The following is a 14,719-nucleotide window of genomic DNA, read 5'->3' as shown; positions in this document are numbered from 1 at the left end:
TGTCATTAATTAAGCTGTAGTTAATTAACAAAGATAGCATTGAAGTCTATGGGGAAAATCGTTTTTTTTTTCAAAATAAAAATTCAAATAATTTTAATACTAATAAATCATGCGGTGAAGATGCATTGAAACTAAAAATAGAATGACATTTGAAAACAATTCTTTTACGTGCTAATTTTTTTTTAATTTATTTTTTTATTAATCCAAAAAGGGGAGATACTTCTCACCAAAATTCAAGGTCATAAATTAGGACACATCCCACTACAGATACTTATGATAATAAATGGGAAGTATGTCTAAATAAACTGAGTATTCAATGCCTACATATCTGTTATGTATTTAATTTCATTGAATTTGATCCTATTAGGGATGGATTGAACACCTTAACTGTGTTTAATTCAGAGAGTTAAATTGACAGAAAAAAAAAATCGTTTAATTCTACATAATACTAGTATGTATTAAATATGTTGAAGAAATAATTATAACAAATAGATCAGCTTTATAAGAGTCAATTACATTATGTAACTTAAAAGTTTATTTTTAGTAACAATATCATTGATACACGACATTCAGTATGAATCATTGATTAAGAATATAATAAAATATGTAATTATAAATTATGTGTAACTAATAGAGTACATTTAACTGCAAAATTTACTTTCACATACACAGTAGATTACCACAAACATGCATATATTCATGTGTCTGAATCTATATAAAATAGATTAGTCAATTAAAAATTTATTTTGATTTTATTGAATTAATCTACATATCAAATATATAATTTAAACATGTTTTATTTGAACATCAGAGTCATGCATTGGATAGGAAAAATGATGACTATATAGAACCACCATTAATATTCTTGTTTTTAAAAAAGTTTCATTCAAGTAACTGTTTTTGTGACAGAATCACTGTACATACTTGTATACTGTCAGTGTGCTGGTGACATATAGTCCTACATAGAGATTGTTCTCATCATCCACACACACACTACGGGGATACTTTACCCCTTGTCGTGGTGTGAGTAATAGAGACAAGAACTGACCGTCATGATCAAGGAGTTGAAAAGTTTTACTGACAGTATCACACACCAGGATGTGACCGAGGACATCAGTACAGATTCCACAGGGACTGAACACTGACCCCCGACCTGTGTAGGAGAACCTGTGTTGTCCTGATTTATTCACCACCACTACTGCCCGATTATGATAGTCTGATGTACAGATATCTCCATTGATGTTTTCTGTGATATAGAGTGGTTTACTATACAGTTTTTGTCCTTTGTCATCCCTCTGTATGTTCTGTAGTTCTTTTCCTGTCTTGTTGTACCTGGTGACTTTACCCTCTCTATTCTTCATCATCCCCACCAGCAAGTCCCCGTTGATGTGGGAGGAGTGTATGCTGAGTGGTCTCCAGTCTCCAGTGTTAATTAATTCAGTGATTTTATTATCCTGTGTTATCCTATTGATGACTTTCTTGTCTTTGTCTGTAAAGATCAGATCCCTGACCTGTGTGACTGTGTGATAACCTTCGTATCTTCCACTGGTTTTTATCTTCTTTATCACATTCCCCTGTAGATCTGTTTGGATAAGATTACCCTTACTGTCACTGATCCAGAGTTTGTCTGATTGATCTAGTGATACATGGTATACTTCATCAACACCTGGTACATTGAACTCCCTGAGATTGGTGAAAGAGGCAGATAGAGACAATGTTTGTTTCTTGTTAGATTTCTTTCTGTCTTCTTTCATCTGTTTCTGTGTAGGTTTCATTGATGTTTTGTAGACACTTTCAATGGGCCTAATTTCTCTCTTCTCAGCTTTAGTATTGGGGACCTGAATATTACCAAGTAATTTGGTGACATCATTTTTGCTGAATTGACCAACAATAAATCCTGGTGTGACAGGTTTTGTTGTATCTGGTATGGATCGAATCTTTGGTTTCTTCTCAGACATTAATTTCTGGGTTTCTGTAGAGGACAGGCATCTGTGGAGCTCTTTGACAAGGTTATTAAGATAAGTGATGTAATCATCCATGGTCTTGTCTTGGGTGTTTAGATCTTCTAACAGTGAATTCTCTATCTGGTCTAACTGCTTCATGTTCTCAGATACGACTGTGTCCACCAGACTTTTCAGGGTCTCACCTTCAGTCTTCATTGATGTTCTGATGTTGTCCATGATGTTTTTGATTCCTGAGGAGTTTTTTTTAATTTCTTTCAGCAAATCTTGCGATGTAGGGAGAAAATACTCTTGAATTTTGGAGATTTCCTTTTGGCAGAGTGTGAATTTTTTTGTGTAAATTGCTTCAAGATCAACAAATGTATGTTTTTGGTGTTCTCCCTTTGTAGCACATTTAGAACATAATGGAACCTGGCATTCTTCACAGAACATGTCAACATCTTTAGTGGGGTGGATCTTGCATTTCTTCACAGGAAGTTGTCGTTTGCGTTGCTGGTAAAGGACCACCTCATGGTTCCTGTTTTCTGGACTTTTCAGATGTTCCTCGCTGCATTGTTTACACAATCTTTGATGACAATGGTTGCAGTAAAATTCACAGTTTCTTTCACATTCTTCAATGTCACATTCTAAAAAATGCTGGGCTCGCTGAGGAATATCTTGTTTAGATAATGCCATCTAAAAAAAAATAGGAATATATGTTTTATACATGCACGTATGTGCTAATCAATATTCTTTTTCGAAATATTTGGTGGAAACAGATTTTAATTATTTGTAAAAATCTCACAGACACCAATTATGATATTATATGCATTCAGTTTGCTATTCTAGTACATCAATAATTTCTTGATTTTTTTTCTCCATAATTCATTCAAAAGATTATTGAAATGTTCTTCAGAGTACATTCTGTACTTACAGCTTTTATGAATGACCGACAAACGACATTGTTGATAGATAGCTAGACGTTGGAATGTCAAATGAGATTTCAGTTGAGACTTGAACGAGATTTGTAATTTACTTCCTGGATACACTGGATAAATACCCACAAGTAACAGCTTTTCAAAAAGCTTGCCTGACTTAATCAATCAATATCTGTAAGAGAAGTGATAAACCTTTTGAGCAATACTTTTTTGTGTTTGAAATATGTCTTTTTATTTGAGAACCCTGTAAAAATATTTAATTATTTACACATGTAACTTGTAGAAGAACGATGCCTTTGCTGCATTCTGAAGAGTTGTTAAAAGAATGGTTAATGTATGTGGGTTTTCTGCCAATCGCAACTCCTCGGTCCCACTCCTCGGGCCTTATCTAGGGAAGAGGTCCACAAATGTAATTGTTAATTTATACGCCATGAACCCCCCCCTTTTTCACAAACTTTGAAATAAAAGCATGGATTATGTATATAGACCTATTATCTGTGGAATATGGAGTTAACTTTATTAAATGTAATGATATTATCTAAAATATACTATAGTAGGGACTTCTAACTCCGTTTTTACTATGAACAGGAAAATTTTAAACATCCGATGATGTCGATACATTCGAGTTTGTTTTTCGACCTCTGACGAAAAGACCCGAGATGATGCGATTGACTTTTCTGCAAGTAGATTGATCTACCCCTGGATCTAAATTTAAAGCTACACCTATTCTGAAATCTGTTGTCAAATCATTCATTGTGAATATTTTAGAGAATGGATATATATAGGATCTCACATGATTTGTAGTTGGATATGATTTTTATCCAACGAGTTGTGTGGATTTTATCCCCGAGCCTTGGCGAGGGGATAAAAACACACAACGAGTTGGATAAAAATCATATCCAACTACAAATCATGTGAGATTCTTTTTATCCCATGTTTTTTTACACCAAGAACAATGTTTGACATTGTTTTTATATAGGACTCCATTTCATTTTACTTCATCACTCTAACGCAAAATCCATTGTGACGTCACAACTGTGTGATATGAAAACGATATCACATGAGCTATATCAACGGGATAAAGGGTTAAACATGGGATAAAACTAAATACACATGTTGTAGGAAAGCATTTTCTCCAATGAAGTAAACAGTAGTAGTTTGTGTTCATTGATCTTTTTTCTGAAAGGTGGTTACTATAATTTGTTGAGAACGAAATAGGTAAAACCAACATTAAAGCCTCTGTGGAAAAGAAATCCAAGATTTCGCACAGGTAATTTCTTTTGTCAAATCGTCTGGAATCTGGTTGAACTGCGTCGATCGTTTGTGGTGATTGGACTAGTCCATTAAAATATGGAATAAACCAACAGAGGGAAAACAAATTAGAGAAATCATTTCTTTTGTTTTGCATGTCCATATTCTGATACATGTACGATTCATATGCTGTTTTAAGGATAAGATAAAATTTATTAGACAGAATTTCTGATTCATTAGAAGATGGAGGTAACAATAACAAACTTTATTACATGTAAATTCCATGGAAGTTAGCACCCCCATTCATACAATAGTACAATCCAAGATCGCTTACTCGTGACATTTGGCGCGAAAAGAGCCCTTTAGTAGAATATAAATGGACTGACCCAGTAGTATAGAAGTGCAGAAAAAAAGATACACGGACACGTTGAAACGGTAAATCACATGGAATAATCTGTTTCATGCAAACAGAGTATACAAAGTAAATACTGCATTATTTTGCATCAGTAAAATCATTGTTTCCCTGAAAAATGTTTCTTTTAAAATGCAAGTAAAAGATTTCCAATGTAAATCAGCTTGCACAAAATCTAGCTCTCTGGGTATGATCTATTAGTTTCGGATCAAGCAATTATCAATCCTTATACAGCCTGACGCGGTGACGTCAGGCAATAACTGGTAAATACCAGCGTATATAATGCAAAATTCAATAAAACCTTAAAATTTCTGCACTTCAGTAGTACGAGTCATTTTTTTATTAATACTTTACATCTACATTTAATTTTCGTTACGACAAACTGAAATGTATGGGACTCTCTCTCTCTCTCTCTCATACGTATTGAAATATTTGGAAAATAAAATATGCACTGCATATCCTGTTGTAGAAATATAAAAAGTGATATGTGTCATGCGAAAAATTACAAAGCAAAAAAAAGGGGGGGAAGAAAGAAAGAAAGAAAGAAAGAAAGAAAGAAAGAATACCTAGTGAACTATTTTTGACTTAATATGTATGTGTTCCGAAAGATGTTTCACTCTAAAAATAAAGAAAGTCAGTTTTTTTCATAAAATAATAAAAAAAAACTTTGCCTGTCATTAAAATAGAATCACAAATATTTTGAATTAAAGATATCGTAAATAAATGTATGAATTCAAATTGTTTTCTCCTTATGCATGGCCTTCTGTTTTTTTTTTTTATTTAATGATTTACCGGTAGTTATGCACGTGCAGGGTGATTCAGGGTGCATAGTCACACTCCCCTAATAATTTTCCTATAGGTATTGTATTGAAGTGTTTAGAAAACAAAGCTACATGTTGCTCATAGGCGTTGGAACCGGGGTTGGGGGGACTAGGGGGGCTTATCCTCCTCACTTTTTTGCAAAGATTGACAAAATATAGACAATGAACAATGGGACGTAAGATGAGTCTTTCACTTTCAGCATACATGTTCTACTTTGAGTCTAAAAGGTATATGGTAGTGTTTATTTGAAAAATGGTACTGGAAAAAGTTCGATGATCCAAAGCTTCCCAGCCCACCCTGCAGTGATATATGAAGGGGCGTGGAAAGTATTATCGCATATGTGATATGGGATATATCACCACAGAAAGATCAAAGAAAAACACCGCAGATATGCGGTTATTATAAAGTATGTGTAACTAATAGAGTACATGTAACTGCAATATTTACTTTCACATACACAGTAGACTACTACAAACATGCACATATTCATGTGAACCTATATGTAACTGTAAATGTATAATTTGTATTGAGTTTTTTTCTACATATCAAATATATAATTTAAACATGTTTTTATTTGAAAATTAGAGTCATGAATTGGATAGAAAAAAATGATAATTATATACATAACCACCATATATATTCTTGTTTTTAAAAAGTTTCATTCAAATAACTGATTTAATGACAGAATAATAATCACTGTAGATACTTGTACACTGTCAGTGTGTTGGTGTTATATTGTCCTACATAGAGATTGTTCTCATCATCAACACACACACTACGGGGAGCAAACACCCTTTGTTGTTGTGTGAATAATAGAGACAAGAACTGACCGTCCTGATCAAGAAGGTGAACAGTGTCACTGTATCTATCACACACCAGGATGTGACCGAGGACATCAGTACAGATTCCAAAGGGCAAGAACTCTGACCCTTGACCTTTGTAGGAGAACCTGTGTTGTCCTGATTTATTCACCACCACTACTGCATCTTTATTAATGTCTGATGCACAGATATCTCCATTGATGTTTTCTGTGATGTAGTGTGGTCCACCATACAGTCCCTGTCCTTTGTTAACTCTCTGTATGTTCTGCAGTTCTTTTCCTGTCTTGTACCTGGTGACTTTACCCACCATCCCCACCAGTAAGTCCCCGTTGATGTGGGAGGAGTGTATGCTGAGTGGTTCCCAGTCTCCAGTTTTAATGAATTCAGTGATATTATTATCCTGTGTTATCCTATTGATGACTTTCTTTTCTGGGTCTGTAAAGATCAGATCCCCGCCCTGGGTGACTGTGTGGTAACCTTCTAAACCACTGGTTTTTATCTTCTGTATCACATTCCCCCGTAGATCTGTTTGGACAAGATTACCCTTATTGTCACTGATCCAGAGTCTGTCTGATTGATCTAGTGATACATGTAATATACGATCAACACCTGGTACTTTGAACTCCTTGACCTTGGTGACAGAGGCAGATAGAGACATTGTTTGTTTCTTGTTAGATTTCTTTCTGTCTTCTTTCATCTGTTTATGTGTAGGTTTCATTGCTGTATTGTAGACACTTTCAATGTCCCTTATTTCTCTCTTCTCTGCTTTAGTAATGGGGACATGTATTTTACCAAGTAGCTTGAAGACATCACTTTTGTTGTATTGACCAGCAGTAAATCCTGGTGTGACTGGTTTTGTTGTCTCTGGTATGGATCGAATCTTTGGTTTCTTCTCAGACATTAATTTCTGGGTTTCTGTAGAGGACAGGCATCTGTGGAGCTCTTTGACAAGGTTATTGAGATAAGTGATGTAATCATCCAATGTCTTGTCTTGGGTGTTTAGATCTTCTAACAGTGATTGCTCTATCTGGTCTAACTGCTTCATGTTATCAGATATGACTGTGTCCACCAGACTTTTCAGGGTCTCACCTTCAGTCTTCATGGATGTTCTGATGTTGTCCATAAGGTATTTGATTTCTGAGGAATCTTTTTTAATCTCTTTCTGTAAATCTTGTGATGTAGGGAGAAAATACTCGTGAATTTTGGAGATTTCCTGTTGGAAGAGTGCAAATTTTTCCGCGTAGACTGCTTCAAGATCAACAAATGTATGTTTCTGGTGGTCTCCCTTTGTCGCACATTTAGAACATAACGAAACTTGGCATTCTTCACAGAGCATGTCCACATCTTTAGTGGGGTGGATCTTGCATTTCTCCACAGGAAGTTGTCGTTTACGTTGCTGGTAAAGGACCACCTCATGGTTCTTGTTTTCTGGACTTTTCAGATGTTCATCTCTGCATTGTTTACACAATCTTTGATGACAAAGGTTGCAGTAGAACTCGCAGTTTCTTTCACATTCTTCAATGCCACATTCTAAAAAGTGCTGGGCTCGGCGGGGAATATCAATTTTAGATAAAGCCATCTGAAAAAATAACAAAGGAATGTATCTATAATCCATATTTTTTTCTATAATTATGGGAAAACAGATATCAATTAGGCCTATTTGTAAACTTGTCAACAATGATATAATCACGGGCACTGGAAGTTAATGTAAATACATACTATATATTTACATTAACTTCCAGTGCCCGTGGATATAATTTGTTAAAATTTGCTATTCCAGAAGCAGTACATTAATAAATTGTTTCTTGGTTTTTATCCAGAATTCATATAAAAGTTTATTTAAATACGCAACTGTCCTCTATTTGTCCACATGAGCAATTCGGACTGTCAATTAAATTACACCGAAATAGATCAGAATTTAAAATACAATTATGTCTTAACCTTGTGTGAATAATATTCCAAAATCTCTTACCAAAGAAAAATACTTTGGAGGTTTTACAATATTGCTTGACAAGCATATTTTAAAACTTTTCAAAGAAGTTGCCTCCCTTATGTTAATTTTGATTGCATTCCACTTTCTAACAGTATCTGGAATAAAGGATTTATTGAATAATTCTAATCTGCATTTTGGCAAGGAATAATTGGAGGAATTTCTAGTAGAGTATTGTGAAATGTTGCCTCTAATATCAGGTACTATATTTTGAATATAAGTAGGTACTAAATTATTGTGTATTTTGTACATTGTTACTAGATTTGTTCGATTTCTTCTATTTTCCAATGGTTCCCATCCAGTTTCCAGATAAAGTGAATTTTTAGAAGCAATAAGTGTAAGACCTGTTACAATTCTAGCAGCAAATAGTTGAACTTTCTCAAGCTTTTCTATGTCTGCCTTTGTACACCCCGACCAAACTTCAACTGCATATTCCAGTTGTGGTCTGATAAAAGAAATATACATCTGGGACAAAATATCCCTTGACACATTAAATTTTAGTTTTTTCAGTAAACCAAGTTTTTTTGTAAGCCTTTTTTACAATGATATCAATATGATCAGACCATCCCATATTTGAATACAGAAGTATCCCAAGATGTGTATGTTGTGTGACATATTCTATTTGACAATTATCAAAAATTAGATTTGGAAATTGTTGCACAGCTTTCAAATGAAAAAATACAGCTAAGCCTTTTTGTTTTCTGTGGGTTGAATTTCAACAGCCATTTTTTCGACCATTCATGTAATACTTTAAGATCATGATTAAGATTTTGTTCAATATGATTAATATTATCTGAACATTGTTGTAAAGAATTATCATCAGCATATAATCTACAAACAGATATCATATTTTGAGCAACATCATTTACATATATCAAAAATAAGAGTGGTCCAAGTACAGATCCCTGAGGGACTCCAGCTTTTACATAACCAATGGAAGAGAGCAGATTTCTGTACTTGACTTGTTGTGTTCTATTGCTTAAATAACTTTCAAACCATTTTAGCATTTTACCATTAATTCCGTACATTTGAAGTTTATGAATTAAGCCTTTATGCCATACTCTATCAAATGCCTTGGATAAATCACAGAGCACCATACAGCAGAATTTACCTTCATCTATACTTTTCACAATAGAATGGTATATTTCTAGAAGTTGATATACAGTAGAGTGCCCAGGTAAAAAAAACCTGACTGATATTTATAAAAAAGATTTTTTGAATGTCGGTAATTGTACACATGTTTGAAAATAATCCTTTCAGATATTTTACTTACACAACTCAACAAAGAGACAGGTCTATAAAGGTCTATCTTTATACAAAGTAATGATACAAATAATAAGTTCTTATAATTTTAGTCTAATAATTTTCATTGTACATACGCCATATATGGCTTTAAAGAAAATATGCCTATTAGACAAGTTTTGACTTTTTTATCCCGAAATGATGTTTTTGAAAATAAATAAAGTCTGACAGTTTTCTTTCTTTCAATAAAAAAAATTAAGTGTATCATTGATGTTTTAAAAACAACTTTTCTTGCTTGTCCTTTAAAATTTAAATTATAGCTATCGTTATTTCATATACTCCTTATTTATATTGCCTTCTGTTTTCAATCCTTGATTTAGCTGTGCATGTATACCTCCATGACATATTTTACTAATATTTCATATACAAATGTACATGTACAATATATTTTTACCTTATCTAATTGTGGTCATACTGTCGTTATTGTATAAGCTCCCTGAGGGCCCTTGATTGGTGACTAAAGCTGATAAATGTAAATGTCCGTAGGAACAAGTGTGCTAATCTCCCTCGATGATTTTCTTATATATACCGGGTAGGATAGTCATTAAAAAACATGGCCCCTCATTAATTAAGTTTGAAGAATTCCTTTTGCTTATCAAGGTAGTGTCCTCTTTGAGTTTCCCTAACTAAAAATGTTTCCCCCCCCCCCCAGCAAAAGAAATTTAACTGCTTTCCTTGGGCCCCAACGATTGCTCTGGAGAGGACAAGCATTAGTTTTCAGTTGTTGTACTTGTAACTTTCCATACAAATATTTTATTTTGGTGGTATTAATTAGTAGCCTTTGCTCATTTTCCTCCAGATACATTGTTTGAGCTTTATTTCTGCTTTCTATAAATGCATGCATATTTTATAGTTATATTTATCCAGGTCTGCACTAACTTTTGATAAGAAAAAGGACCAATATTTAAAAATAATTTATTTTTAAATTCTAGTTAACACAAATTGATAACAGTTTTGTGTCTCTTGATATCAATATCATTTAAACAAAACATATACCCCAAAAAGTAAACAAATGTTATTTGTAACATTACAACATGATGCTAAATTAACAATTTTCACTTCTGCACAAGTGCTAAAATATTGTATGAATAAATATGAATTAAGAAATATGGATGATTATCAGCTTGTGTTATCAATGGTAGATGGTCTGTGCTTCAATGTTTTTATTTCTCATGAAAGATAGATACCAATTTAAACGATGAATACAGGGACGTAGCAACAGGGGTGGGGGTGGGGGGCCCACTTTTTTCCCGTTTACTATTGAAAATGTCTATTGAAAAGTTGGTTGCCCCCCCCCCCCCCCCCCCCAGTTTTTACCATGGTATAATGATATCAAGGATATGTAGTATTGTATGGAAAAAAATGTAAGTGAAAGGAAGTTGGCCTTGAAAAAAGTTATCCACTATACCGGTACAACCCCTCCCCCCCCCCCCCCCCCCCCTCCGAATAGGATTTTCGAGTTTGGGCTATTTCTTTTTTTTTTTTTTTTTTGCTTGTCAACTTTTTCAGGTAAGTAAAAAAAAATTTTCTCTGGTTGGCCCCCCACATTCAAAAATGATGCTACATGCCTGGAATATATTAATCACATTAAAAAGATGAAAACAATGAAAAGCACAGAAACAAAAGCATCTGTAGCCTAGGTGATTTAAATACATTCAGTCTCTGACAAGAGAATAAATCAGATTTTATATTAAGTATTTTATTGGATATCAATATTTTGGCTATCAATTCATAAAAACAAAACAAGATATATTTATAAAACAAACAAGAGGCCCATGGGCCTTATAGGTCACCTGAGCATTATTCAACAACTTTCCAGTGATTGAATCTGTTTTAAGCCAGATGCTATAGCATTTACAATTTGGTAATCATAACTATACACTTAGCAGTTCCTTAGTTTGGTTACTTAATACCCATAGGCAGGGTAGGGGAACAAAAAATGCATTTCAACAAATCAGTAATATTCAGCAATAATCAGTAGTGCCGCTACCACACAGGAATCCTTGACTCTTAGGCTTTGATCCACACATTGCACAATTTTTGGAAAGGCATCCTTGCTTTTCAAAAAAATTTGATTAATACCAAGGAGCACATTTCAAACAATTCATTCATTTTCAGTATTTAAGTACAGCCCCCCCCCCCATGGTACAACTGACCCTGGGGCCTTGAAATTTACAATTCTTGAAGATTAGGTCCCTTGCTCATAACTATATAGGTAGTTCATTTGCTTAAAACCTAGGAACAAAGAACAAAATATTCAAAGATTTAATGTTTTTTCACTATACATGTATAATCAATACAGCCCCCCCCCCCCCCAACACCAGAATCCCTGACCCTGGGGCCATAAAATTCAAAATATTGGAAGAGGCAATCTTGCTTATCATAACTATGTACTTAGTTTGTTTATTTAATACCCAGAAGCAGAGAAATGGATTTTCAAAGAAATAATGTATTTTCACTATATAATCAATAGAGCCCCGCCCTAACACCAGAACCCCTGACCCTGGGGCCATAAAATTCACAATTTTGGTAGAGGCACTCTTGCTCATCATAACTATGTACTTAGTTAGTTTATTTAATACCCAGGAGCAGAGAAGAAGATTTTTAAAGAAATAATGGATTTTCACTATATACTTATTTAGCTCCGCCCCAGCACAAGTACCCCTGACCCCAGGGCCATGAATTTCACAATTTTGGTAAAGGACTCAATGCTGATTACAATCATGCATACAGTTTGACTGCTTGATGTCCAGGTGTAAAGAAGAAGATTTTTAAAGATTGCATTAATTTTAGTGGTTTTGGCCCCACCCCCCAGGCCCCAGGGGGCAGGGATCATGAAATTCACAATTTTTGTTCCCCTTCACCCATAGATGCTTTGTGCCAAATTTGGTTGAAATTGGTTCAGTGGTTGCAGAGAAGAAGCTGAAAATGTTCAAAAGTTTACGACCGATTGACGACGAACGACGTACGACGAACGACGTACGACGGACGACGACGGACAAAAACAGATAGCAATAGGTCACCTGAGTGACTCAGGTGACCTAATAAAATTCAATTAATAAATAATATCACATGCCATTAATGACACACTTTTTTTTAAATTCTAAGAGTAGTCATAATCAAGAGAGGTTCATTTTTCAATAATATAATCTAAATCTACAGCCTTATTTTGGAACCACAAAAATATTCTATGATGTTTCATTAATTAAACTATGAAGTATTTTCTGGATTTCTTAGATCTGTTGGTCATATTTTTATTTTAAAGATCAATAATTTGTAAACTCTTACCGGTAATCTTAACATTTGCCTTCTTCTTTAATTATGTGAACATTAAAAACTTCTCAAAGTCAAGACAAAAATATATTGAATCAGATATGGTCATCAGATATGGTCTGCACGTCTTCATTGTCAAGGTAGTTTCCAAGTTTAGGTACATGTACTTAGTCAGTAATATGTCACCAATTATTTTACAAGTCAGTCTTGAAATTGTTAAAATAATCACATGTTACTCCAGTACTCTATATAGAAACTTCTGTATCTCTAAAACAAATAATATCCAAGTTACAATAAATCAAAAACAAAAATTAAGTAGGTCATATCAGTCTTGCTCCCCTTTATAAAAACTAGCTCAGAAAGAAACCCAGGATAAAAACCAAAGATTTAAACCCCTAAACACTAGTGAAATAAATCACTTGATGTCTTACGAGTTCCTGTATGCACAATATCACAGTATCTAGCAACATGTAAAATATTGTTTGAAAAGAATATAAATATTTTCACACATTTTCCAAGTACAATAGACCCGCATTATGTCTGGAGCTCAATAAATTAATGTGTTTCTCATATACATTGAAATATTAACTCTCTTTCAGTTCATTATTTGCAAATTCAAAGTACCATTTATCAAACATTCTGAAAATAATTCAAAGAATATTAGACTAATATTACCGGTACATGCTGCATTTTAACTTGGATATCAATCGCATTGAACGATGGGAACATTTCTCAAAATTGATGTACATATACTATTAAAAACAAAAATATGGCAGATAATAAATACACAACAAATGAAAAAGAGTCGGAAATAAAGTCATTTTAAGACTTGTCTTATGTTCTATGATTGCAAAATAAAACATTCAAACTCTGCCTGATGCATCTTCTAGTCGTTCATATTAGTCTGTAACAAGATAACCTTGTGAAAACATTAAAAATTTGAAAGAAAACAAATTGGTCAAACTCATTAAATTATCTATAAAATCAAAAGGGGTATATATGATAAGAGCCAATTTTGGCCCCCTAAAAATCAACATTTTAGAATGACATTCAGATATGTTTATTGATATTTATTTTGTTGAAGAGATTATATTAGAAATATTTCCAACATATTTTCCACATTTATATGCATTCACTAGCTGTAAATGACATAAGAAATAATGCTATTTTTGCTATCTAACAAAAAAGCCCAAAATATGCCTTTTTCTTGATGTGTTTTCTTATGGGAAACATAGAGCGCAGTGTAGAACATACATAATTTTTCTGTCACTAATTAGTATTGGATAGATACATCTTTGGTAAAAATATAAAGCCTGTTCTAGGCTGCGCTCTTTATTTCCTGGAAGAAAAACTGCTTGAAATTAAGCAGTTTTACACAAAATATGCTAAAATGGCGGGAAAACGTGATTTTTGTGATGTCATATTTCTAAAATAACGGCATTTTGATCAAAATGAAAATGACCTATAAAGGTCGCATATATAGCTGTAGAAATTAAAGCTATAAATAAAGTAAAATTAAGACATTCATTTTAAGGGGCCAATTGAGACACTTACCATATATCGCTCTTTTCTTTCTTTTATAATTTTACACATGTACCACAACTTTTTAATACTTTAATGAAAACAATTTTTGTAATTTATAGACCTTCACATTGTGAACTTGAACACGACATTTTTCTTTTAACATTTTTTGGTCCTGAGTATATCCCTCTTTACACAAGAATTCCCATACGATTTCTACATACACCCGGGTACATTCACACAGTTTCACACCACACTAGATTTCCCTATCACCAGACATAGCTGGGATTAGCTCCTCTGTTTTAGTTCTACTAAGGATTATGTGACGTCAATGGAGAGATTCAAAATGTAACCTATGAGTAATTCACATAGTTCCACCCTGGATTTCCCTCCTCACACCGTATGTGTGTGTGACGTCAGTGAAGAGTTTCCATATGTATCCTATGGTA

General features: G+C 33.7%; 2 protein-coding genes across 2 annotated transcripts in view; both read right to left on the bottom strand.

Moving 5' to 3' along the window:
* LOC134246587 (uncharacterized) overlaps positions 1-2,902 on the bottom strand; it is a 51,045-nt gene extending 48,143 nt beyond the window's left edge. The window contains exon 1 of the mRNA XM_062728974.1: positions 2,875-2,902. The gene's annotated coding sequence lies outside the window, so the exon portion shown is untranslated. The remainder of the gene's footprint in view (positions 1-2,874) is intronic.
* LOC134246586 (uncharacterized) lies at positions 959-7,763 on the bottom strand. The gene is given in 3 exon segments (XM_062728973.1): positions 959-1,030; positions 1,032-1,921; positions 6,194-7,763. Coding segments are annotated over 3 exon segments (2,532 nt in total).
* Positions 7,764-14,719: the final 6,956 nt, after the last annotated feature.

Source organism: Saccostrea cucullata, unplaced genomic scaffold, assembly GCF_032062105.1.
Source record: "Saccostrea cucullata isolate Sc308-1 unplaced genomic scaffold, CSIRO_AGI_Scuc_v1 ctg2955, whole genome shotgun sequence".
NCBI lineage: Eukaryota > Metazoa > Mollusca > Bivalvia > Ostreida > Ostreidae > Saccostrea > Saccostrea cuccullata.
This window is presented reverse-complemented; position numbering and strand designations above follow the sequence as displayed.